This window comes from Hippoglossus stenolepis, chromosome 16 (genome assembly GCF_022539355.2).
Source record: "Hippoglossus stenolepis isolate QCI-W04-F060 chromosome 16, HSTE1.2, whole genome shotgun sequence".
In the NCBI taxonomy this organism is placed as follows: domain Eukaryota; kingdom Metazoa; phylum Chordata; class Actinopteri; order Pleuronectiformes; family Pleuronectidae; genus Hippoglossus; species Hippoglossus stenolepis.
Window position 1 is genome coordinate 3,231,894 of NC_061498.1, and position 22,439 is coordinate 3,254,332.

Here is a 22,439-nt window from a genome sequence, read left to right on the forward strand (position 1 = left end):
CTGCTTGGCAATAATCATTCTTTATATATATTTATAACTATCTCTCTTTCTATACATTGTCTATATCTTCTTATGTTCATTTACTCTGCAGGTACATTGACAGCGATGCTGAACCGGAGTCGAACCCCTTGCATGTGCACACATACGTCAGCTGCCACAGATTCTGGTGACGTACAAACTACACGTCCCATGATGCAGCGGGGCAGCTCCAACCTGCCGGGGTCGATCGGTGCCTCGAGCTCACTGCAGCCGCTTCTCGTCGCTGCCTCGCGGATCTGTCGGAGGAGAAATGGCCGCAGCTCTGTCCCGTGCGCTCAAACTACCCGGTAAGAGCCTGTTTACACACACAACATGAAGACGGACATGAATAATAACAGATCTACAAGCAGCCATCACCAGTGAGAGGAGATCTGTCACCAGTCCGCTTCACAACATCCCTCTGTCATGGACGTGTTCGATCTGACATGTTACATATGATGGAGTGTGTGTGTGTGTGTGTGTGTTAATGCAGAGCAGCATGCTGATGGCTGAGTGTGTGTGACTGTGTGTCTCTGTGTGTGTGTGGTGCGTGTGTCCGTTAGCTGGCTGCTAACACCAGCACAGCCTCTGCTCAGTGAACCAACAGGGCTCGATGATGAATGAGACGTAACAGATCCAAACAGGCAGTTGTGTGCATTCGCAGTTGTGTTACAGTCACAGTTTTGCATAGTAGTTTAAATCTATGCAGTACTAGTATGACTGGAAGCCATTCGACTCAAACCACATCTGTTTACATCAGTCTCATATCGCATCCGTCACTCAATAATCAGATTTTAGTGACATAATGTGAACCTGAATTTAACCTCGGTTTTTATTTACTATTCCTTCGTCACATATGTTGCATTGAAAGGTTTGTATCCGTCTCCTGATCCGACTTTAACACTTGGTTTTACTTTAATCATTCATGTGTTTATTTATAATGTTTTGTTCTTAGGTGTCTAGAAAGGCAATGTATCATTATTATTACTATTATTAATAAATGTATGAAGAGTAGACGAGAAGCAAAAAGATGTTTCAGGAACAATAGTAGAAATAAGATGATAAACAATGTGACTTTCTTCTTCTCTAATGAGATAAACTACAACAACAATCAATATAATCATAACAGTAAACTTTATTTGTTACAGGTTATTACAGTGTTTTTACATGGTTGTAAAATTATTAAAACAAATCAGGTTGAAGACAAACAAGATCAGGGAATAAAATAATACAGACAAATTATACAGCATTAAAACAATAACAGTTAAATTATATGACAGCTGAGCTAACACCTGCAGGTATTAAAACATTGTGTAATAGAATAAATAAGAATACTTTTAGAGGTGATTTAAAAGATGCCACTGATTCCACTGTTTTAAATCATCACTTGAGAATTAAAGGACAATACTTTCATAAAATGTTATTCGAGAAATTATTGCCCTAGGCTACAGAGGGAAAAAAGCTATAAGTTTTAAATGTAAAAACAAATTAGGATACATTTCTAATGCTCGAGTATTGTGAGAGAATATATCAGTGATTGTGCATCAATAATGTATCATAAAACAATAATCACTTGTCCCACTCTCACTGAGGGACCATACAGGACGTTTAATCCTCACCCGCTCTCTGTGTGTCTCTTTAGGGAAGAAGGGCTCGGCGCTTGGCGAGTACGACCCTCTCACCCAAGCAGACAGCGAGGACGAGAGCGAGGAGGACGACCTTGTGCTCAACTACCCCAGAAATGGCCTCGGCAGGGACAGCTGTCTCGGCGCGGGGTCCTCCAAGCTGCGCGGCGGCAGGTCCGGACGACTTGTGGGAGCCACGGACGAGGCACAGGAGGACGAGGAGGATGAGGAGGAGGACGAGGACGAATGGAGAGAGCGTCTCCCCAGCAAATCCCGGCAGGACAGAGACGACATGAAGGGCGCGCAGTACTGGAGCCAGAGGGACTCGGGCAGGGACAGGTCGGGGGAGGACAGAGGAGGGTCCGGTTCGCTGGGGGGCACCGGGCTGGGGGTTCACAGCGCAGAGGCAGAGGAGAAGAAGCTGAGGATGAAGAACGCTATCCGAAGTGCGTTCTTCCTGGTGCCACTGGTTTCTGCCATGCTGGTGGTGTTGCTGTGTGCGTTCCTGATCCCCTGCAGGAAGGGAGAGCTGGAGAAGAGACTGCAGTGGGAGAGAGCACTGGGAGATGCAGGAGGTAACAAGAACGATGTGGGACACGTGTAATAAACTAATGTGGCTACGTTTTAGTATTTTATTTGTCATTGTTAACACATTCAGAAGAGCTGTGCCACCACTCACTTCTCTCACTGTCAGGATTTACTGAGGAGTCTGTTTGGCGAGACGACGCTGGCTCACCCTTCAATTAGTCGACTGTAATTACCACATGTTCTGTTTCAACATGCACGATCTTAAGTATTGTAGAGTGGCAACAAATCCAAATCCACGCTTCACCGACCAAACAACAATATTTAGATAAATGCCCTCTGACAATACAGCCACGAAATTCAACCATTGACGCCTATTCCCCTTAAAAACAACCATACACTGATGTTTACAGTGTTTGTAAAGCAGCCAGTAGACGTCTCAGCTCGTCACCAGCATGGCACAGATCAGATATTAACCAGGATTCTAATTGTGGGTATGTTCATTTTGTTTTGCCGTCTCCGTCTAGGTGTCACTCCACCTGCTCTGGCGTTGTGGGATGTTGACGGTGACTCGGTGGAGGACGTGTTCCTAGGCGTCGCTGAATGGACAAACGACACCCACCTCACACAAAGGAGCAAAAGTACGTGGGAGGAGTATTAGGGCCAAATTAAAGAGATGTAGAGAAGAGAATCTCTTTCTTGAGAAACTTAAGAAACCACTTTGGATAGAACACTGATTAACAAACGTTTCCTCCTCCACAAAATATGTTACTTCCTCCAAGTCCGTGTGATTCCTTCTTCAGATCAGACTCAGTTTCTTGCACAATCTTTTCAAAGTCCTGATACTCATGATAATGTTTAGCTCTTTTTCATGCAGGCGAGAGACTCATCTTCAGATTTTCCCAGTCAAACGTGATATGTAGCATAATATTACCACTTTATTCCTTTTTATTTTTAGCCCTAATTCTCCATTGTACTTTAGCTACATACACATAAAATCCTGCAATCTAATCCTGCTACTTCTGAGCCAACTGATTTAAATCTGATTCCACAGTAATATCTCTCTTCTGGAACCGTTCTCATTTCTTTAACTCTGGTGTGTTTCCATGGTTTCTAACGCTGCTCGACGTCCTCTCCCTGTCCCAGTTTACAGTGCCGTGGCGTTGTCTGCAGTCAGCGGCCAGGTGCTGTGGAGTAAGGTCATGGCGGAGTCTGTGATGTACATCCAGTGTGGTCTGCAGTACAGCTCGAAGCCGGCCACTGTGTGTCTCCTCATCAGCAAATCCATCCTCATGGCGGTCAACGGCACCACAGGTCAGAACTCAAGCTCTTCAAAGAGGAGAGAACAGCACATAACTGCAAACCTCTCCAACAATCCTTGTGTATTTGCTCTTATGTTGTTTCCATCGTGTCATGTCCTCAAAGCATAAAGCAAACACAAGGTCACACTGGTTTCCTTTCACTCCCCAGGGAAGAATTTGTCGTCAGTCCAGCTGAAGAACATTGAATCCCAGGCGGTGTTACTTCCAGACCTGCAGGGCGACTCAGTCCCGGATCTGCTCATCGCCACCCTGCCTGCAGATGAGGTGCAGCCGCAGTTGTCCACAAACATTTGTGCTCCCCTGGCATTATTAAATATTTTTGGTGTTTTTTCAAGTGGAAATAAGTAAATTCAACCTTTGCAGTGAACTGAGAATGAACCTCTCTTTAAAAGCTACATATACAAGATTTTAAAGATTGATATAGCAGTAAGATGTGTTAAACTCTACACATCCAGGGACCACAAGCTGATTTCTCCTGTTTTCATTTCCAGACCTTGGATCTGTCCCTGACTTTGATCTCGGGGCTGACGGGGGCGCAGCTCGGACGTCCCGTGCCGTTCAACCTCACCGGGCAAGGAAAGCTGATCGGCCCTTTACTGCATGAAACACAGAAAGGAGCCTTTTACATTCTCTTTGGACTAGGTAACAGATTCAATCCTAGATGTACAGACATCATTCTGTAAAAGACTCTGTGTGACTTTGTGTCTGTTTTTCCTCAGGTAACGTGGAGGCCATCTCTCTGCGCGACATTTACATCCGCGCCACTGGGAACATGCCAGTTGCTCAGGCCCTTAGAATTAAAGATCCGAAGTGGGAGGAACTCAGAAAAACCAACACTTCCTCCTTCATAGACATTTACAGGTGCGCCTCATGAGTGGCACGTGCCTCAGGTTAAACTGTACAGACGGGTTTTTGTCTGTTAAATACTTAACCTTCAATCAGTGCGCATGGTTAGAGACACAGTTACCAAACCTGCTGCAAGCGGGTCACTTGAACTACTGTACAAGTTCTTATTGTGTTTAGATTCCACAGGAACTGAGTAAAAAATTATTAAATCTTAAATGTTATTTTGACACATTAAACCATGTATGATTGAAATAATTCTGATCTCTGATATCGTCTTTCTAGGGGATCCGAGCATGTGGAGTTCATGCTTCCACTTGCTGCTGGTTTTGGCAACAACCGCAACACCCTGGACACAGTGTCCAACCTGAACTCCACCAGAAGCGACTGGGTGCTGGTGTACGGCTCCAGCAAACTGTCCGTCCTCAGGCAGAGGGACATGCATAAGAAATGGACCGTCAGCTCACCTCCCATCCACAGGTGAAGCCCTGCACATCCCGACGCCACTTCTGAGTGAATCAATTCAGTCAAAACCAGGAAAGTAAATGTAAAAGTTTAGCAAAATATCCTTAAAAATATTTATTTTTGTCCCGTCGTAGCCAACCAGCTGCAGGACACTTCAACGATGATGGAATCCTTGATCTGTTCTTTCAGCATTCAGCAAACGGCGTCATGGAGGTAAATATCAGCGCAGCGGCTCACATGCTGCTCACATGCTGGGGTCTGTGTTTGCTCTCATCACTTCTCTCCTCCACTCTGTCAGGCACAGCTCATCGATGGAGCCACTGGGAAACTGCTCTGGTCCGCAGAGTTCGTGTGTCCTCGACTCGTTTTGCAAACTTCTGCAATTTCCACCTCGACTGGCCAATCAGCTTTCCTCTTCTGGGCTAGTGAACCCATCAACGCACTGAAGAATGTTACCAAGACAACCGTGAGTCTGCCACAAACAGCTGAGCTCAGTGATCCCATATGAAAAACATGCTCCCACCTTGTTCTACTTCATTGTCTTTGAGTTTAAACGTTGCCAGTTGGTAAAAACTGTCCTTATCGGCTGTTAGGTGGCGCCCGGTGAGCCGCTCATCAGAAAACTCTTCCTGCTTCACCCTGTGTATCCCACAGTCCTGCTGGAGCTCGCCAGCACCACAGACACCACAGTCACCTCCGCAGGTAAAAGTCGTCACAGGTCAAATGTTCTCAACACTGTGGAACCACACCTGTTTTAATGCAGATTCTGTATCATCCTCCTTCGACAGTGAGTTATCAGGAGCATCAGAAAGACGCCTCCTACATCACGGTGTCCTCCCGGCCCACCCCCGACTCCAAGCCCAGCGCTCGCATAGTGAAGAGCATGAGCCTGAGAGCCGCGATCGTCAAAGCACAAATTGTGAGACTGGGGGAAAGCAACAAGACGGGAACATCCGTTAAACCCGGCGCGCTGGAGGTCAACAAGTTCTTCAGGCGTCTGTCCTTCAAGCGCCAGGTGAGAAAGTGTGAGATGTCAGATCAGGTAGAAGAGCAGGATTCAGTCTCAACGCTCACTGACGATAACTCTTACTGTGTTTCTTTGTGTAGTGACCAGTCGCCGTGGTTACCCTGTGTCACATGAAGCGGTACGACTGAGAGGAGGCTTGTGAAGCGATGGAAGGGATGAAAGTCGTGGATCGGCTCTGCACACGGACACGATAAGAATCCATCTGAGGCCGTTCACACGCTTCTCACTACGTTCCCCTCTGCTCCCTGATCAAGAGACTTGTTTGCTGTAAAAAGCTCATCTGCATTTTTGCTTTTATTGTTTTGGTTTAGATGATGTTTGGAGAATGAAATCGCTTATTTAAACTATTTAATTCAGCCTGCACAATTTAATTGAATGTGTATGATGTGGACGGCAGGAACCTTAATCAGCAGTTTATTACTGACAGAAGAATCTTTTTATTGTGTTTACAGTGTGCATCACTTCTTCACCTCTCTCCTCCGAGGCCATTATATTCCTGTGGTGTAATCCTCACATGCATTTTGTCATAACAGCCATTAACAGTGTTCTTTTTGCTCATCACTAACTTCAGTAGTATAGGGAGTCTGTAAATATTAAATGCTGTACAGTATTTATTGATTTGCTTTAATGTTTTGAATTGTTTTGTTGTTGGATTGCTCCTGTCAGATTTTGTATGGTTGTATAATCAACCAGTGCTCATCTTCTCTGGATATGTGGCTGCCAAGAGGTACGACATGTAAGCGTGAGCCAAGACTTCACATATTGCAAGAGAAAGTATGAAAATCACTCCTGAGTCCTGTGTCGTTTATTTCAATTTGTTCCAGTGTCTCAAAATTGTTGTGTTCATTGACCGATGGTTCTCAGATCAGGGTCCGTGACAAGTTAGATATTCTGGGTATTTTGTGAAAATAGTTACCTCTGCTACAGAGGTTGTGTTTATTGTTTGTCTGTTATTTCGCTGGATTATGAAAAAACTACTGGACGGATTAACATGGAACTTGACGGATTAACATGGAACTTGGTTTTTCTTAATCCTGAACTTCTCAGCGAGTCATTTGTGGATCTTGATGAAAAGATCTGGCATGTTTAGGGGAGTCTATCTTTCTGAAACATTTCTCTTGTGTTATTCACTCACATAACGAATGAGAATAGATAGATAAGTGTAAAATAGGCTGTGTCATATTATTCTAAGGGGCATAAGGAAGAGGGTGTCCAGAATATTTTCTATCTTGTAGGACAGTGGTTCTCAAACTTTTGCATTTCGAGGACGAAGAATGTAAAAAATGAAATTCAGGCCCAAAACAGTCAAACATTGTCAGTGTGTTTACTTGTGAATGAACATATAGTCGAAGATAAATGACTGAGAAACAATATTTAAGAATTTATATTTCTATTGTCAACCTTCCTCCTGAAACCAGCACAGGGGGGCGCTGTTGCTCCTCCACACGCTCCACACCCACACTCCCCTTTTCCGCATTGCTGAAGCACCAGAAGCCGTCAACATGTCTCCGGCCCTCGGTCGCCTGGTGGCCCGGCTCTCGGCCCTCCCGGCGGTGACACTGAGCCGGACAGCCGTGTGCTCATCGTCCGGTGCCATCCTGCCCAGACCCAGGAAGGTGAGTGTTGATGTGTGGGTGTGTGTGTTTGTGAGGAACAGCTGGAGTTACACAACAACAAACTGCACATCTGTTCACCTGCACTTCCTCCCTCACCTCTGGGAAATGTGTAATAACTTATACACACATATTAGAGGCGGGAATCACAGGTTAATGATATGACACACTACACATGGTCCTCGATACTATGACAATACAGTGATTATGCAATAATCAACATATTGCACTTTGTACTGTTGACTCAGTAACTTACACATGACAAATACAACTTGAGACAAAGGGAGGGAAAGGGGAGGAGACTGAAGTGTTTCTTAGTAGAAGTCATTCAGCTGCTTGACATGAACTAACTTAGTTGTTTCTATGGTGGGACGTGTGCCACTGGGGAGCAGACCCCCTTCGGCCCTGTCCGGATTGCTCTGGTAGTGCTGCCCTTCTTGTATGTGGGGATTCAGATCAGCAAGAACTTTGCTGCGCTGCTGGAGGAGCACGACATCTTTGTGCCCGAGGACGACGACGACGATGACTGAGGGGTCTGAGGGCTTCCTGGTAATCAGGTATCACCTCAATGGCTTTGGTTGTGGGCTTCACTGTGAACTGTGGCTGTGGCAAAGCACACACACACACACACACACTTTAGAGGCTCTAACCAAGAGGGGCCTATCCACCAGACTATGCACCGACACTGCATTTACTGCTCAAACATTTCCTATTCCCAGGGTTACAACTCACATGTCAAATTAGTATACCTACAAACAGTTTCACACTTGCAGCTGAAATGCACCAGTAGAGAGAAGCATCCGTCTGTGTGTCCGTGTCTGCTTCATTATTTTCTTTGCTGTGAATTTTGCAGGTGTGGTGGAACGGTCATATTTTAAAGTTGTGTCAGTGTGTTAAGGGATTTTAAGATCAACTTCTCTATGCACCACTCACACCCTTTTCCTTCTTCCCTCCTCAGATCATGTTTCGTCACTACTACTGGGAGGAGTCTGAGCTTCTGAGCAGATAAATGCCTTCGTCTGCTGTGTTGTCAAGTTGCTTCAGTCTGCACTGTGTTAATGGTTTCATGCTGTTATCGACACTGGGATAGAGCTGAACTGGTCAAAGCTTTCTGTATTTGCATGCACTACTTTAATTGTAACAAAAGGAATGACACGCTGAATGGAGTTTGGTGTAAGTTGATTGCATCTGTGCACTCAAACATCCCACAGTCAGTCATGGGAAGTTAAGTGTCTGTGTCATTTAACTGAATGTAACTGGTCTGTCTTAAACACTGCTGATCAAAATACAAGGAGGAAGCACCATAAAAACATTAATGTACAGGACACACAGAGTGAATGAAAACAGTGTGTGACCTTCCTTCAATACATAATTTCAATGTAAATAAAATGCCAGACCAACAGTTCTTCTATCCGGTCTTAAAGGGACAGTTCATCCAAAATATTAGCAGCTCTATGAAGAACTGTGAAGATAAACTGCCCCTTTAAGTTAATTCCTGCATCGATGTGATCGGGAATAAAAGACAAACCTTCAGCCATGTGAGAGTTAAGTGTGTATTTACAGTACAGGGGAACATCTGTTACACTGGAAACAAAGAGCAGGGTCAGAGATCAGCAACTACAACGTTCATGGGTCATGACCCCGGTAGAATTTGGACAGGAAGTCAGTGGGACGGGGCTCTTCGGTCTCGTGGAAATAGCGCATTATGTGGGTCTTCTGCTTCCAGATGTTGATGGTTTCCTCCAGTTCCATTTTACCCTGCAGATTTAATAACAGAAACACATAAGAAAACATCCAACCATCCCATTAACCAGATGTTGGGTCATGATATTGGTTGATACAGTGCACAGATTGATGCAAGCCTCTTTTTTACCTTAATGACCAACATGTCAATCACACGGGGGTCAGTGACGTGCTTGTTCTTGTCGAACATCTCTCGCACTTTGTCTCTTGCCTGACGTGTTGTGATGTCCAGCTGGAAAATTGCAACTGTAGAGAGAAGAATGCAAGAATAAATGACGATACGACAAGGAAAACTAACTTTTAAACCTTTGCAGTGGTGAGGATTATGTACAAGGCACATTTACATTTACAGAAGAAATCAGGAGTTTTGGTCTTTATATATGATTTGTTGACAATAGTAAAAATACAGAATATCCCTAACACTGAGTTGTTATGGGATTGATGAGGGACACAGCTTAGAATACAAATAAACATCAGGTTGTGCTTCTTGTGTATTAATTGGTTTAATTATAATCTAATTAAAGGATGAAAGCCTCAATTAGGAAAAGGAAACGTTTCATAACAGTCACCTATAGTCAGTGTTATCTTGAGTGTGATTTAGATCATCACAAAGTATGAAACTCGTATTGGTGTTGATTAATGCAACAGACATTAATAACAGTAATAATGAAAAATAGTAATAAAAGTATTTAACTCTCCTCTCTCTTTAATCACTGTATATTATCTAAGATACTTTAATTGTAAATGTTAACAAACAGATGTCAAATACAACTTTAGCAACATCCACAGACTAATATCAAACCACAGTTCACTCGATCATGTTTTCAAAAGGACAAATAAACACGAAGAATAATAAATTGTGCAACGTTTAAACGCAAATATTCGTTATTCGTGACAATATCAAAGTTTCTATAAAACGCAGAGGAGGAACAGGGATGTTAGCTGTTAGCTTGGAGCTAATGTTATGCTAACCCTCCACGACCTTGACGCTGTTTTCAAACTCCCCCCTATCCGCCTCGGAGCTCACCTGAGGTGGGCACCTCTCGGTACCAGGCTCGGTACAGCTCCCGGACCCGGCGCTTCGCCTCGTCCAGGTCCCGGCTCAGAAACGGTTTGACAACTTTAGCTGCACCGGCGGCCGCTCGGGTCGCAGCTCCGGACGCCATGACACCTGCCGTTAGAGGGTTTCCGGTTTGGCTCACTCGACGGTGCAATTATGCTGACTGACGCCGTGGCGCCACCTAGAGGCGAGGCTGGTTCAACTTCACAGCTTTTTAAAATCGTTATTCTTTTTTTATTTACGATTTCGAAAATGTAAAGGAAGTGGACTAACTGTTAGAAATAGATTTATATGTTTTAAATACACAATTCACAATGGATTAGATGGGATAGTTCACCCAAAAATGAAAATTGTCTTATTATCTCACCACTATGCTGATGGAGGGGGGGGGGGAAGTGTTTCAGTCCACAAAACACTTTAGGAGTTTCAGGGGTTAAACAGCGTTGCAGCCAAATCCAATAGAATTGAAGTAAATGGCGACCGATTCTTCAAACGTAACAAAACAACAGCAGAAAAACAGAAAATGGCGCCATGCAGCTTTTACCTTGCATCACTGTACATGTGACAAATAAAAAATCCTTCAAATCATTGAGTCAATACTACCTGCATTTATTTTGATATACACTCGTCTTTGGAAGCTATGAAAGTTTTGGCTGCATGTGTGAAAATGAATGAATAAAACAGGTTGTGTTGAATTCAAGCACCAGAACTATTTGATCTTTGAGTCTGTGCTTAAATCACATGTAGACTTTACCTTCGACGATCATCTTGCTTTCACAACAGGAACCAGACTAAACGGTGACACACTCTGACTGTGTCGCACATTAATCAACGTCTGTCTGACTTACGAAACAAATCTTTGCTCAAGAAATTCCCATTAACGAGTGAGTGAGCAGAGTTACTAAAATCCAAAATGTGTTCACGGTATATATTTAAAAATGAGTCACTGCTGCTCATCAAGAATCAGCAGTAAATGTCTTCCAATTTCGACCAGTCATCACTTGGACTCAAAGATAAACTGGTGAGATTTTAGTGGTGAAAGGTCAAAGGTCACGGTGACGTCATATCATAGTTAATACATGTCAGGAACATCTGGAGGGACTGACGCTGCACAAACAACCACAGGGCAGCCATTCCAGCTTTCTCAGTATTTCTGAAGCTTCCGTGTATCAACTGTACACACATGAGGCAGTTTGATAAAACACATGAAAAACCAAAGTGTTTTATGTTGAACTTTTTTTATTGATTGCAAAAATGTGTATAATTTACAAAGACGATACAGGCTCTTCGGTACATTAAATATGAAAAAGTTTTCAAAAGGCAGGTAGATAAGTAATTTTATCACAATACAAACTGTCCATAAAAAAAAAGGAAAAAATTGGCTCATCAATGCAACACCTGTCGTTCGTTGTGCTGGAGGAACTCCAACAACGATCAGGGGGGGAACTGGAAGCGTCTCGGCCGAGGTCTCAACACGAAGATGGAGACGCGTGTGATGTGGGACAACATTCATTCAACAGCTCTCACAAGCTTCCCCAGAGAAAGCTGATCCAGGATAGGATTCTACACAAGTGGAACAACTTCCTATTCAGCTTGCCAGGAAGTGGAAAAGTTTGCCGTCTTGTCCTGTATTGATCCCAAGTTTTGTTCTCAATGCCGCAAGATAGAAAACAATAAAACCACATGATAAGCTCCCGTCTGTAAAGAAACGAGGGCGGTTTTCACCGAGAAAACACTGAATGAGAAGCTGTACAACAGAAAACTGAGCTGACAGCAGCTCTTCTGTGACTGTGCCGACTCCTGCGGCCTCGGGCAGGAGACACAGTGGCAATGAGACGTTTATCCAACAAAAAGCTGACGCAGCATCAAGTCTTTATCTACAACACCTCATAAAAAAAAAAAAAAAGATAAAACCTGCAACTCGACAAACGTCCCAGTTTTAAGACAAAATGCTCACTCATACACGCTTTCACTCACAAAAGCTCCAATAAAAAAAAAAAAATGAAAAGTGCAGTTTTATATATCATGTGTGGCCCAGTGTAATTAAACCAGCTAATAGCTACTCTATGCTGCTCGTTGGCAGAATGATTGAAAACTAAGGCAACGTCATCACAGCTGGAACTGTACAAATCCAACAGTCGTCTCCTCTCTCCTCTCTCCTCTCTTTGTTTCAGTCACCTGCAGACACACGGGAAACAGAGGGAAATGTGTAGAGAGGATTTTTAACAACAAGGAAATACAAATTTAAACTAGATTGGCACTCAGCAGAGAGTAAAACTCCACCAAGGCCCATCAACCCCTTATGGAACCACATTTAAATTCACTTGATCCAGTTTTACTTAATAGGATCTGCACTAAATGGCACACACTCATAAATATCAGTCTACTTAACAGCCATTCTTTATCTATACGGCTTGAACTAATCACCGGCAAGAGGCAATCAAAATTTAGTGTGTTCCTTCCTGATCCATAATTCATCCTTCCAGCAAGTTACGTGTTATTCTGTCCGGTAGTTTTATCGTAATCCTGCTGATTAACAATCAAACAAAAGCAAATGGCGAAGGTAAAATTCCCCACAGGTCCAGTGGTAATGGCTGCACTAGTGAGACATTATGTTCCATTTCAAAGCTTCTTCTACATTCATCCCCACCTGTCGCTGTATCTGCCGGAGCATTGGTACCAGCAGCAGGTCCTCAGTGGTCCAGGCTGTTGCCCAGTTTCTGTCCCTCCTGCAGAGCAGCCATCGCCAGCCTCAAGTGCTCCTTCAGACTCTGGATCTCCCGCTCGCTCCGGCCCTTCATGCCACTCAGCTCCTCGCGCACCTCCGTGTATCGTTCACATGCCAGACGTTTCTCCTGAGGAGCAGAGAGCGACAAGACGGGACTCAGTTCCTCAATCTGCTGCACGAACGTCAGCCACCAACCAGCTCTCGGACAAAGTGACGTAGAGCCGCCGCCACCACCACACACACACACAAACACACATATTACCGTGTTGAGAAACTGCAGTTCATTCCTTAAACAGCTAATCTCCTTCTGTAGGTAATCTATCTCGTTTTCTTTCACCCTGAGAAGAACCTGGGAGAAAAACAACACACACAACATATTTCAAAACCTCAAATCCTTATAATTATCATTGTAGTCCATCAAAAAAGATTGTTTCTGTCATATATACAGCATATAACTTTTAACTAATTATTTTATTCAGAGTTGACCTATAACACTTTGTCATAAATCTAATTATCACAATGTAAGTTTTTAAGTTACCTGACAACAGCTCAGACATTGAGTTTTATCACAATGAAGTTTTATTCTTTATTGTCTTACAAAAAAACCCCACATATCAATATCTAAATTTCAAATATACAATAACTAGTTTAATTTTTCTAAGGCATTTTGATGCAGTGGGTTAGATTTTCACATCTGTGTTCACCCAGGACATATTTGGCTGTCACCTCAGAAAGTTACAGAATACTTTCCTTCCTCGTCTGGTTTCATGTCTGAGTTTAGAGAACAAGAGCTTTTACCTCGAGTTCACAGGAGGACGTTCTGTCTTTATTGTCCTTCGATCTGTCCGGATCTTTGATGGTGGATCGTACACGGCTCATCTCCTCTGTCAAACGGGTCTTCAAGTCCTGCGGAGGAAAATGTTTTGATTTAAAGATGGCGCAGAAGCCTCTCATTCGGACATCTGCTTCCTCACATGCAGCCCCTCCACAGAGTGTCAGGAGATTATGTGGAGTTCAGTCAGTGACGGTAACACGGCTCCATCGCCCGTCCTGTTGATTTGAGTTTGTTTCGACCCGACTCACCTGGTTCTCTTTCCTCAGCTGCTCCATGTCTCTTTCCTTGCGGCTGATCTCTCGCTCTCTCTCAGCGCTGCTCTGTTCCGCTCGATTCAGCTCCAGACACTTCTGAGAGTAGCGCTCGGAGAGTCCGGCCAGCTCTCTCTGAAGGGACTGAGTTTCTGCCCTGCACCAAACACAGCAGCACACCTCATTAAGCTGCTGAAAGTAGTCATAGAAATCAAGAAGTGTTAAATATACAAGCTCCGTTATCCTTCTCTACACTTCCTTTGTATATCTAGTATTTCATATCTTTTATATTGTATGTATCACATTGAACAACGGCAACAAGAAAGTATGACTGCGTTTTCCCTTTTCATCAGGAAACTATTTTCTACTGTGGTTTTTAAAAACCTCTTTACTGCCCATGACCATTAACCACAAAAATAAGGAAGAGCATTCAAGCTGCTAAAAATAAAGAATATAAAACGCAGAGTAGGCAACACGGTTAAGCCCTAAAATGCAGGTTCCAATAGCAGCGTCGGTGACAGCGTTGTGTCAGAGGCCTTGTGAAGCTCACAAAGGAAAACTAATCCATGACCAAATTCTCCTACATTCCTCAAGTGCCTTGCAGGGCCCAGCAGCCGCTGCGGTGATGGCCTCGCCGAGACGAGGAGCCCTGGATTGTTGTAGACTAGATTCTACCTTTTATTTCACAGAGTAAAACCCTTTTGTGGGCGACCAGCTCCGACTTAAAAACACAAACTTGTGTTGGGCTGCTGGAGACTGAGGGCCAGGCCAAGATCCAGAATTTATACTTCAAGGCAATATACAGAATTAAAGCTTCCACAGGGCAGCTCTTTATATGTTTGTATTACTGTTAAATAAATCGAAATATTGAATTCAATGATAATGTTATGTCATATAAAGAGATCAGAATGTTTCTTGGTGGATTCTATATCGTGCCAACAGACAGTTAAGTGTGTTTTTTGTGTTTCCGGCTGCGATTTGGGGATCAAATACTTAATTAAAAACCAAAACCTACTGGAAAATTGAACGTTTGGACAAATATCGGTAGGATAACTACCTAAAAGAGTTCTCATAATGGTCCATGTCCCATCTGCTAACACGGAGGAGGTGGGATTCATGACCTATACACACACACCTCTATCACAGTGGAGGTGATAAAGCTGATTGGACGTCACTTACTGTTGATGAGCTCGTAGAGTCTGGGAGTCGAACACTCCGCTGCCAAGCCTCTTCACTCGCTCCACTTCTCTGTCCAGCTCCTCTTTGTGTTTCTTCTTAATAGCTTCCATCACTGTAACACAAACACACACAAGAGTGACACAACTTCTACATGATTTCCTCATGACAGCACTTTGTTTTTTGACTGAGAACAGACGTGGATAAAAGAAACTCGAGACAAACTGAGACAAATGGAGTGAGAACACTTTGTAACCTGCATTTAAAAGTCAGGATATATACATAATACTTTAATTATGAAACTAAAACAAGTGTATTATCAAAATACTACGTATACTAAGATTATATTTAACACCTTATAGTGGAAATGAAATGAGAGCACAACAGCAAAGTAAAGACTTCCCATTAATATAACTTTTAAAAGAGTGGTGAACAGTGAACTACATTTGAACTTTGACCCCCAACCTAGTTCAACATACACAGAGCACTAAGCAACAATTAGTGCTGTAAAAAGAAAACCATGGCCACTTTCATTGTGTTCTAACAACTATCTGGGTCTTGCCATGTTTTCTGACCTCGGGCCGTGTCCTGATTCCCTTCCAGCAGCAGCTTCTCCTTCTCCGTCTCCAGCTCCTTGATCTGACGGTTGTGTTGCCGCTGCAGCTCCTCCAGCGCCTGTCGGTGAGCACGCTCCATGGCCGCCAGGCTGCGGCCACATGGGGCGTCTGGGCCGCAGCCGCCCCGCACATCACCTCCTCCTACTCCGCCTCCTCCTCCTCTCCCTCCACGTTGTAGTTGCTCCAGCTGCTGCCTCAGTGACGCCACCTGAGGAAAGACGAGGACGGAGGTAAAGCCCACTGAGCGACAGGAGCCAGTATATCTATCAGCCCGCATGTCATCAGTACACAACCTTAGTGCCACGGTCTACAAACATAGATTCAAACCAAGATGCACAACACAACACACAAAGAACAGAGGAGTTTCAGCAGGATCGACCATATGAGGGTATATTATGTTCTTCTTCTTTAAGGTTTCACTGCCCGATATGTCAAATGGAAAACACTGCTGAAGAAGAAAAGTCAGAAAATAGGGACTCGAGTGTTAAAAGACAGAAACAGGAAAACTTCATCCGAACAGATGAAAGGTTTAATTTGCATTTTTATCTAACTTGCAAATTGGAAAATCATCTCCACGCACTACCTCCCTCTGCAGCGCCTCATTGGCTGACTGGCCGGAGAGCCGTGATCCCATTGGCGGTAAAGCGCTCATCTCTTTTAGCGGCAAGCGTTCAAACTCCGCCCACTTTCTCTCGATGTCGTCCTCCATGCGTAGCCTTTGGTTCGATCCCACGCCCGTGCGTTCCTTCCTGGACAGCACGGCCTCCCATTGGCTGCTCGTGTTCCTCTCCTCCTGCCATTGGCTCTCCCTCCCCTGCCCCTCGCCTGCCTCTCTCTGACTGGCTGGAAGAGGGCTGGAGGAGGCGGGAACGGGCGACAGCTCGACGTAATCGAACCTGCGCTGAGGCGCGGAGGAGGGAACGTCGAGTTGATCATTGGTATGGCGTGATGACGGGCGACGGGAGGACAGGAAGCGGGAGTGGGAGTTTTCCTTGTCGCTGCTGCTGTCAGGTAATCTGGAGATGTTTTGAGACAAATAAATTAATAAAAGTGAATAAATTATAATAATATTTAACAATCCTATAAAGAATTAACAGATCAATCACAAATGAGTCCGTCTAGGCTCTCAAGGCCCAGCTGGAGATCCTGTGAGAGCAGAGCGCACTGTGTTTACTGTCACTCTGAGCTGTTAACGGGACTTTGAGTCATCTGCATCTGCCAAAGTATACAGCAGCTGCCACAGGGGCAAAGTTACTGGTGCATGTGAGCAGCAGAGCCTCTTATCTGCCCGTGTTTATCCAAGGCTGAGCTGAAATGAGCTAATCGAAGGAATGCAACAACAACCGGTGTAAAAATACACGAGTGTGAGCAAACACTTCTAAACAAACTGGACAAATGAAGGCGGACATCTTTCTCTCGATGCTGCTTCCTTGAGACTAGGAGTTGAACTTTGATTTGAAATAGAGAAGGTGTTTTCAGAGTCTCCCTTAGGTCACTCGCCAAGTTTTGCTAAATTCCTGGATCCCTATAGCGTCATTAGGCTTTTTGAGCCCACAGAATTTTTACAATTGAGCCAAGACGGCCTAATATCGCTGTTTGACATAACTTCCTACTGCAGCAAATACATTTAAAGAGGTCTAAGGCTCTTATTAGTTTAATGACTATGGGAAAGTTGGAAAAACAGTCAAATTCCTCCAAACTACTGCATCTCTAAACTATCTCTTTAACCAAATCACACATACTTAGGATGTTATTTGTGATCTCTTTTGAAAACTATATCATTTTTTCACTTCCCTTCACTGAGGCTACATCCACACTACTGCGTTTTCATTTGAAAATGCATCAACTCTGCTACAGATACGCCTGAGCCTCCCTTCAACTTTATTATAACTCATTATAATCAGCTGTAAATAGGAAATTAGGTCATTTCCTGTCATTAAAGTAACGTATTAGCTGTAAGAGCATCAGGGGTCAGACCATAAACATTTCTTTATTGTAGTCTGTATAATATTTTTAGTTTTAGAGTTGCTTATATTCATTTTTAAGATGTTGTATTAAACTGGTAATTACTGTGTGAGGTCCGGGGAGCTGCTGGGTCGTATGCACTTCTTTAAAACCTCAATCCAGTTCCGCCTGATCCCAGCCGTCATGGCGGACAGCGTGACCACGGCCTCCCTCGTCTGGAGAGCAAGAGAGGAAACGGGTTAATGAGACGCAAAGATGTGATGGAGACGATAAAGGAGAATTGAGAGGGACGGACACAGAGTCAGGTGGAGGAGACACAGAGGCGGGGACAACGTGGGTGTGGCGAGCGAAGACAAAAAGAAGAACAACAGTCCCGTGAAAGAGTAGAAGTGATCACAGAGATATTAACCTGTATCTGAAAGCCGTAGTTCTTCTCCACATCAAACTCAGACACCTTCACACAGGATTTCAGGTCAATCTCTCCGTCCATATCATCTTTCTGCACAGAAACACAGAAACAGGATACATGCTCACACCTTCTCATTGTCACTAATCATACAATGAGCCGGTTTGTGCTCCGACAAGCTCATTTTTTATTAAACACCAGTATGAGGATAATTTAAACATACCTCCTCTGCACTGGAGTCCCTGTAGTACTTCAGTCCAGCGTCCGTCAGAACAAACCAGTGCTTCTTCCACTAAATACACAAGATATCACTTCATCAGAGACTGAACTGGGATCTTCAACACTTGGGTCTGAATATGAGAATCATTTTTAACAATACAACAATGAAAATTTGAGAATTCAACAGCAGGGTGGTGTTACGATTAGATATGTTTAAATTACAGTGACACAGGGAGGCTGATAATCTGCCGCTATCATCGTAACACACCACCGTTCTCTCTAGGAAGGAGGGACTGAGGCGAGAAGGTAGCGAGGAGAGTAGGAGAGGTGGACGTGCTTTACCTCTCCACTGTTGTCCAGCTTTGACATCCATCCCTTTTTGAAGTTCAGGAGATCCGGCTGCGAGACAGAGAGGGAAACAGCGTCACGTTCACTTACCCACATTTGAATGTTTGACAAAAATGTAACTCAACCTGAAGGACAGAAGTGTGTTGTGTGTTTACATCAAGGTCATTATCTGTACGGCTCATAGACACCTGTGCCTCAGGAAGTAAACAGCCGCACCAGCACAGGTTTACGATCCCGTACATGAGACGGCAGATTTAATGCAGCTGACTTATTCTGCCACAAACCAGTTTCTGTTGTGGAGAAACTCACTTTCTTAAAACACATGGTTAATGGTTAAGTCAGTACTGGAACCAGAAAATGTTTAAATCTATACTTTATACACTTTGAGTGTAGCTGTAAGTTTCTTGGAGCAATATTATATATTGTAGTACTTTATTGTGTTTCCTTAAGGAGTATGTATGGTTTTTATAACAGTTTATGTTTATTACGTTCTATTTTGAGCCATTTTATTTCTTTAATTTCTTCAAAACTGTTTTATTGCTACTTCTCTCTATGTGCTTCTGTAACACAATAATTTCCCAATTCTGGATCAATAAAGTACATCTATCCATCTATCATCAAGTGTTTGTTGTTCTCTGCTCATAAAAGAAGACTTTAAAACCACAACTTACACTGAGGAGCAATAGTCAGTCTTTAAACTTAAGACAGAGATACTGAAAGTATCTCAACAACATAACGTTTCCTCCAAGATGCTGTTCTTTTGCACTGCAACATTCAAGATACATGAAAAGAGAAGTGGCTGCAAATAACGACACATACGAGGTGCAACAATGACAGGAAACAAGTGAGACTGTAAAGAACAAGCAACACATATCTGAAGAAAGAGTAGGGGCAGCACATCCTCGGTGAAGGGAGGAGAGATGTGCAAACCGGTGTCTACACAACTCAACCCTGTTGCACACATTGTGTAATACGATGTCTGTTTCTGTGGCTGTGAGGTGATGATGCATTAAAACACGTCTCCGGGAGCCTGTTGTTTCTTTTTTTTGCTTCAGACTCGATGACAGAAAGAGGAAAACACGCACGAGGTACCTCAAGATGCTGCGATCCCAGATTAAGATTAGGCAAACCCCCCCCCAACATACATTCCTGCCTTTTCTTATCTCTCCTTCACTGGCATTTACATACCTCACTTTTAAATCTCTCCCTGCATTCGTCATCTCATCTCCCCCTGGTCTTTCTCACTCCCATCACCTCAATTTCCCAGTGTTGCAAATGCTTGTTCGCCTTCATCTCAAGTTTCAGTCCGGCTCCCTCTTTGTTTGAGCTCTTGATACAATTCCTCGGTTTGTTCTGTCATCGCCGAACACCCTCGCTCTGTATTTACACTCTCTTCCTGGCTCGAGTTGTGTTCTCGTAAACCACAGCTCCACCCAGTTAGACTCTGTGTAATCCAGTTCATCTACGCTGCTGAGCTTCTTTAATCTGACACGTTTTAAGGTCTGATGACTGGCAACGGACTGTGAAAAGGGGAATTATTGAGCAACACCAGGTTAAGAATCACTAAATCCAATTTAATTTCATCTCAACTCCAACAAATGATGTGGCATTGTTAAAGAAAACCACATCGCCGGGTCCCACACACACAAACACAGGCTGCATCATCGGGTGTTGACTGCAAGTATAATAGAAACGTTACTTCAGAGAGCTGGACAAGATAAATAGAGATTTTAAAAGATTCATCACCGCTGACTACATTCTCCCTCCTTGTTTTTCCTCCCTGTGTGTGTTTATGTGGGAATGAGCCGCCGCAGCATGTTGCAATGTGCCAAACGTCATCATAAATTTAACTTATCTAGTCCATACATGCCCATGAGCAAGGTCAGGGGAGCAGCCGCAGAGGAGCGAGGGGGGGAAACGCAGAGAGAGAATGACTGGATCTGTTCAGAAGAACCAGAATAACGTAACAGAGCTTCTTCTTGTTACACGCTCTCAGATCGGTGGCCAGAAAGCGTCCACTCTTCCTGCCTCCCCCGAGTATAGAGGAGTATTGTCTGGTGAAGTACTCGTCCTTTACGTCGAGTACAGCGTGTGTACTTCTGTTTAGTTCAGCAGATCGAGAACAGGAGTGAACCTAATGATACTTTGTGTTTACAGCTCCAGAACCGCAGCAGTGCAGTGAACCAGATATCCTTATATGTTGTTTTATGAAACCAGTTGCAGTGTTTTCTTTCCTTTTGTGTGTCTGTGTGCAAACAGCTGGCTCCGACAACTGAAACACACGGGCTCCTGACTAATAACACTTCCTGCTACTGTAAACAAAACAAGGTCATAAGATCACACCGCAACACACTGCAACACACCTGGAATCCAGCACAAGAAACACACACAACATATCTAACATATCTTAAGTGAGCTGAGTACACAGACACACACCACAGGAAAAATAACTTGGCTTTAATCTCGCTGTAATTTGGAGGCAACACAGCCAAAGAATATGATAAACAAGAAACGTCACATCCTTATTTTATAGGCAGAGAATGAGAAACACATCCAAAGACGTAAAGATACCAGCAGCTCATTTCTCACTATAGCCACTATTTTAATTCTTAGATATAGAATACATATCCCCAGTTTAAATACAACTAATCAACTTTTAATCATTTACTTCTACTGGAACTCCAGATGTCTGTAGTTTGATTATGATGTGCTTTAAGTCCACATGTCATTTTGATTGGCTGCTTTTCTAATTCATATCTTGAGTCTCACCTAAATGTTTGATCTTCATATCAACAGTTGTAGCACAGTTTATTGTAGATATAGGTCAATAGAACGATAGATGAATGGATGTACTTTATTATTAATATGTATATTTAAGTGTTTGTCGTTCTCTGCTCAAAAAGAAGAGTTTAGAACCACAACTTTCACTCAGGAACAAAAGTTGTTAAACTTAATAGAAACAATAATGTGACATTATCCTGATAATGACTGATATGAACTTTTTTGACATAACTTTTGACATCCGGCCCAAACCTATATAATCATTTATATTCTGATCATTCGAGAATAACTTGACATTTATCGCGATACTTATCGACATGTCTCTCGATATTAAACGTGAATCTCGTGCAGCTTCACTCTGTAGCTTCCACACGAGCTTCTATCAGAGATGTGTTGAGTTCAGGAAGAAGTGACAGACAGGAACAACTCGGTGTGCTGTGAAGGTGGAACTGCTCTTACCGTCATGGTGACAGGATCCAGAGGGTTCGAGCACAAAGGAAAACAGCGTTAACACAAACTAAATCCACCTTCTTCTTCTCCTTCTTCTCCTCTTCCTCCTCTTCCTCTCTCTCTCTCTCTCTGCGGCTCCGTCTCTTTTACTAACGTTACTTTGTCGCAGTGTCGTGAATCAAAGGCGCCGCCGCCGCCGCCGCCATTCAAACCCGCGTTACAGCTCCATGACGCAAATCTCCTCCGGCTCCTTGCGCCAACGTTTAAAAGTGCGTAAATCCGCCCGGAGATAAAGTGCGGAGACGCGGAGTTTCCTCCACTTTCTCTCTCTCTCTCTCTCTCTTCGTGAATGTAACGTTACGTGGGACCTGGCTGCGACTCCTCCGCTGCTGCTGCTGGTTCTACTTCCTGGGCGGATCCGT

At 43.7% G+C, this 22,439-nt stretch overlaps 4 protein-coding genes across 6 annotated transcripts; 2 read left to right on the top strand and 2 right to left on the bottom strand.

Annotated features, from left to right (window-relative positions):
• Window positions 1–203: 203 nt before the first annotated feature.
• Window positions 204–6,611, top strand: fam234b (family with sequence similarity 234 member B). The gene is made up of 13 exons (XM_035180356.2): window positions 204–326; window positions 1,661–2,218; window positions 2,696–2,809; window positions 3,315–3,482; window positions 3,639–3,754; window positions 3,982–4,132; window positions 4,210–4,351; window positions 4,619–4,813; window positions 4,933–5,011; window positions 5,097–5,264; window positions 5,392–5,500; window positions 5,587–5,813; window positions 5,906–6,611. The coding sequence occupies exons 1-13, from the start codon at window positions 290–292 to the stop codon at window positions 5,906–5,908; spliced, it is 2,067 nt and encodes a 688-aa protein (XP_035036247.1). The 5' UTR covers window positions 204–289; the 3' UTR covers window positions 5,909–6,611.
• A 67-nt stretch (window positions 6,612–6,678) lies between these two features.
• LOC118123190 (essential MCU regulator, mitochondrial) lies at window positions 6,679–8,975 on the top strand. The gene is made up of 4 exons (XM_035180395.2): window positions 6,679–6,699; window positions 7,244–7,441; window positions 7,831–7,995; window positions 8,397–8,975. Exons 1-3 carry the CDS (start codon window positions 6,679–6,681, stop codon window positions 7,966–7,968), a joined length of 357 nt encoding a protein of 118 aa, XP_035036286.2. The 3' UTR covers window positions 7,969–7,995; window positions 8,397–8,975.
• A 2-nt stretch (window positions 8,976–8,977) lies between these two features.
• Window positions 8,978–10,383, bottom strand: ndufa6 (NADH:ubiquinone oxidoreductase subunit A6). The gene is made up of 3 exons (XM_035180388.2): window positions 10,209–10,383; window positions 9,312–9,427; window positions 8,978–9,196 (listed from the first exon to the last, which is right to left on the bottom strand). The coding sequence occupies exons 1-3, from the start codon at window positions 10,345–10,347 to the stop codon at window positions 9,065–9,067; spliced, it is 387 nt and encodes a 128-aa protein (XP_035036279.1). The 5' UTR covers window positions 10,348–10,383; the 3' UTR covers window positions 8,978–9,064.
• Window positions 10,384–11,462: 1,079 nt separating this feature from the next.
• triobpb (TRIO and F-actin binding protein b) lies at window positions 11,463–22,439 on the bottom strand. 3 transcript variants are annotated; one of them, XM_047343993.1, is made up of 13 exons: window positions 22,027–22,439; window positions 18,781–18,837; window positions 18,443–18,511; window positions 18,223–18,312; window positions 17,919–18,028; window positions 16,432–16,864; window positions 15,807–16,056; window positions 15,235–15,346; window positions 14,053–14,212; window positions 13,768–13,875; window positions 13,232–13,318; window positions 12,892–13,096; window positions 11,463–12,419 (listed from the first exon to the last, which is right to left on the bottom strand). In XM_047343993.1, exons 1-12 carry the CDS (start codon window positions 22,030–22,032, stop codon window positions 12,935–12,937), a joined length of 1,644 nt encoding a protein of 547 aa, XP_047199949.1. In that variant the 5' UTR covers window positions 22,033–22,439; the 3' UTR covers window positions 11,463–12,419; window positions 12,892–12,934. The 3 variants fall into 3 exon arrangements, with proteins under 3 accessions (XP_047199949.1, XP_047199948.1, XP_047199950.1); XM_047343992.1 differs by lacking the exon at window positions 22,027–22,439 and adding an exon at window positions 20,041–20,407; XM_047343994.1 differs by lacking the exon at window positions 22,027–22,439 and adding an exon at window positions 19,975–20,113.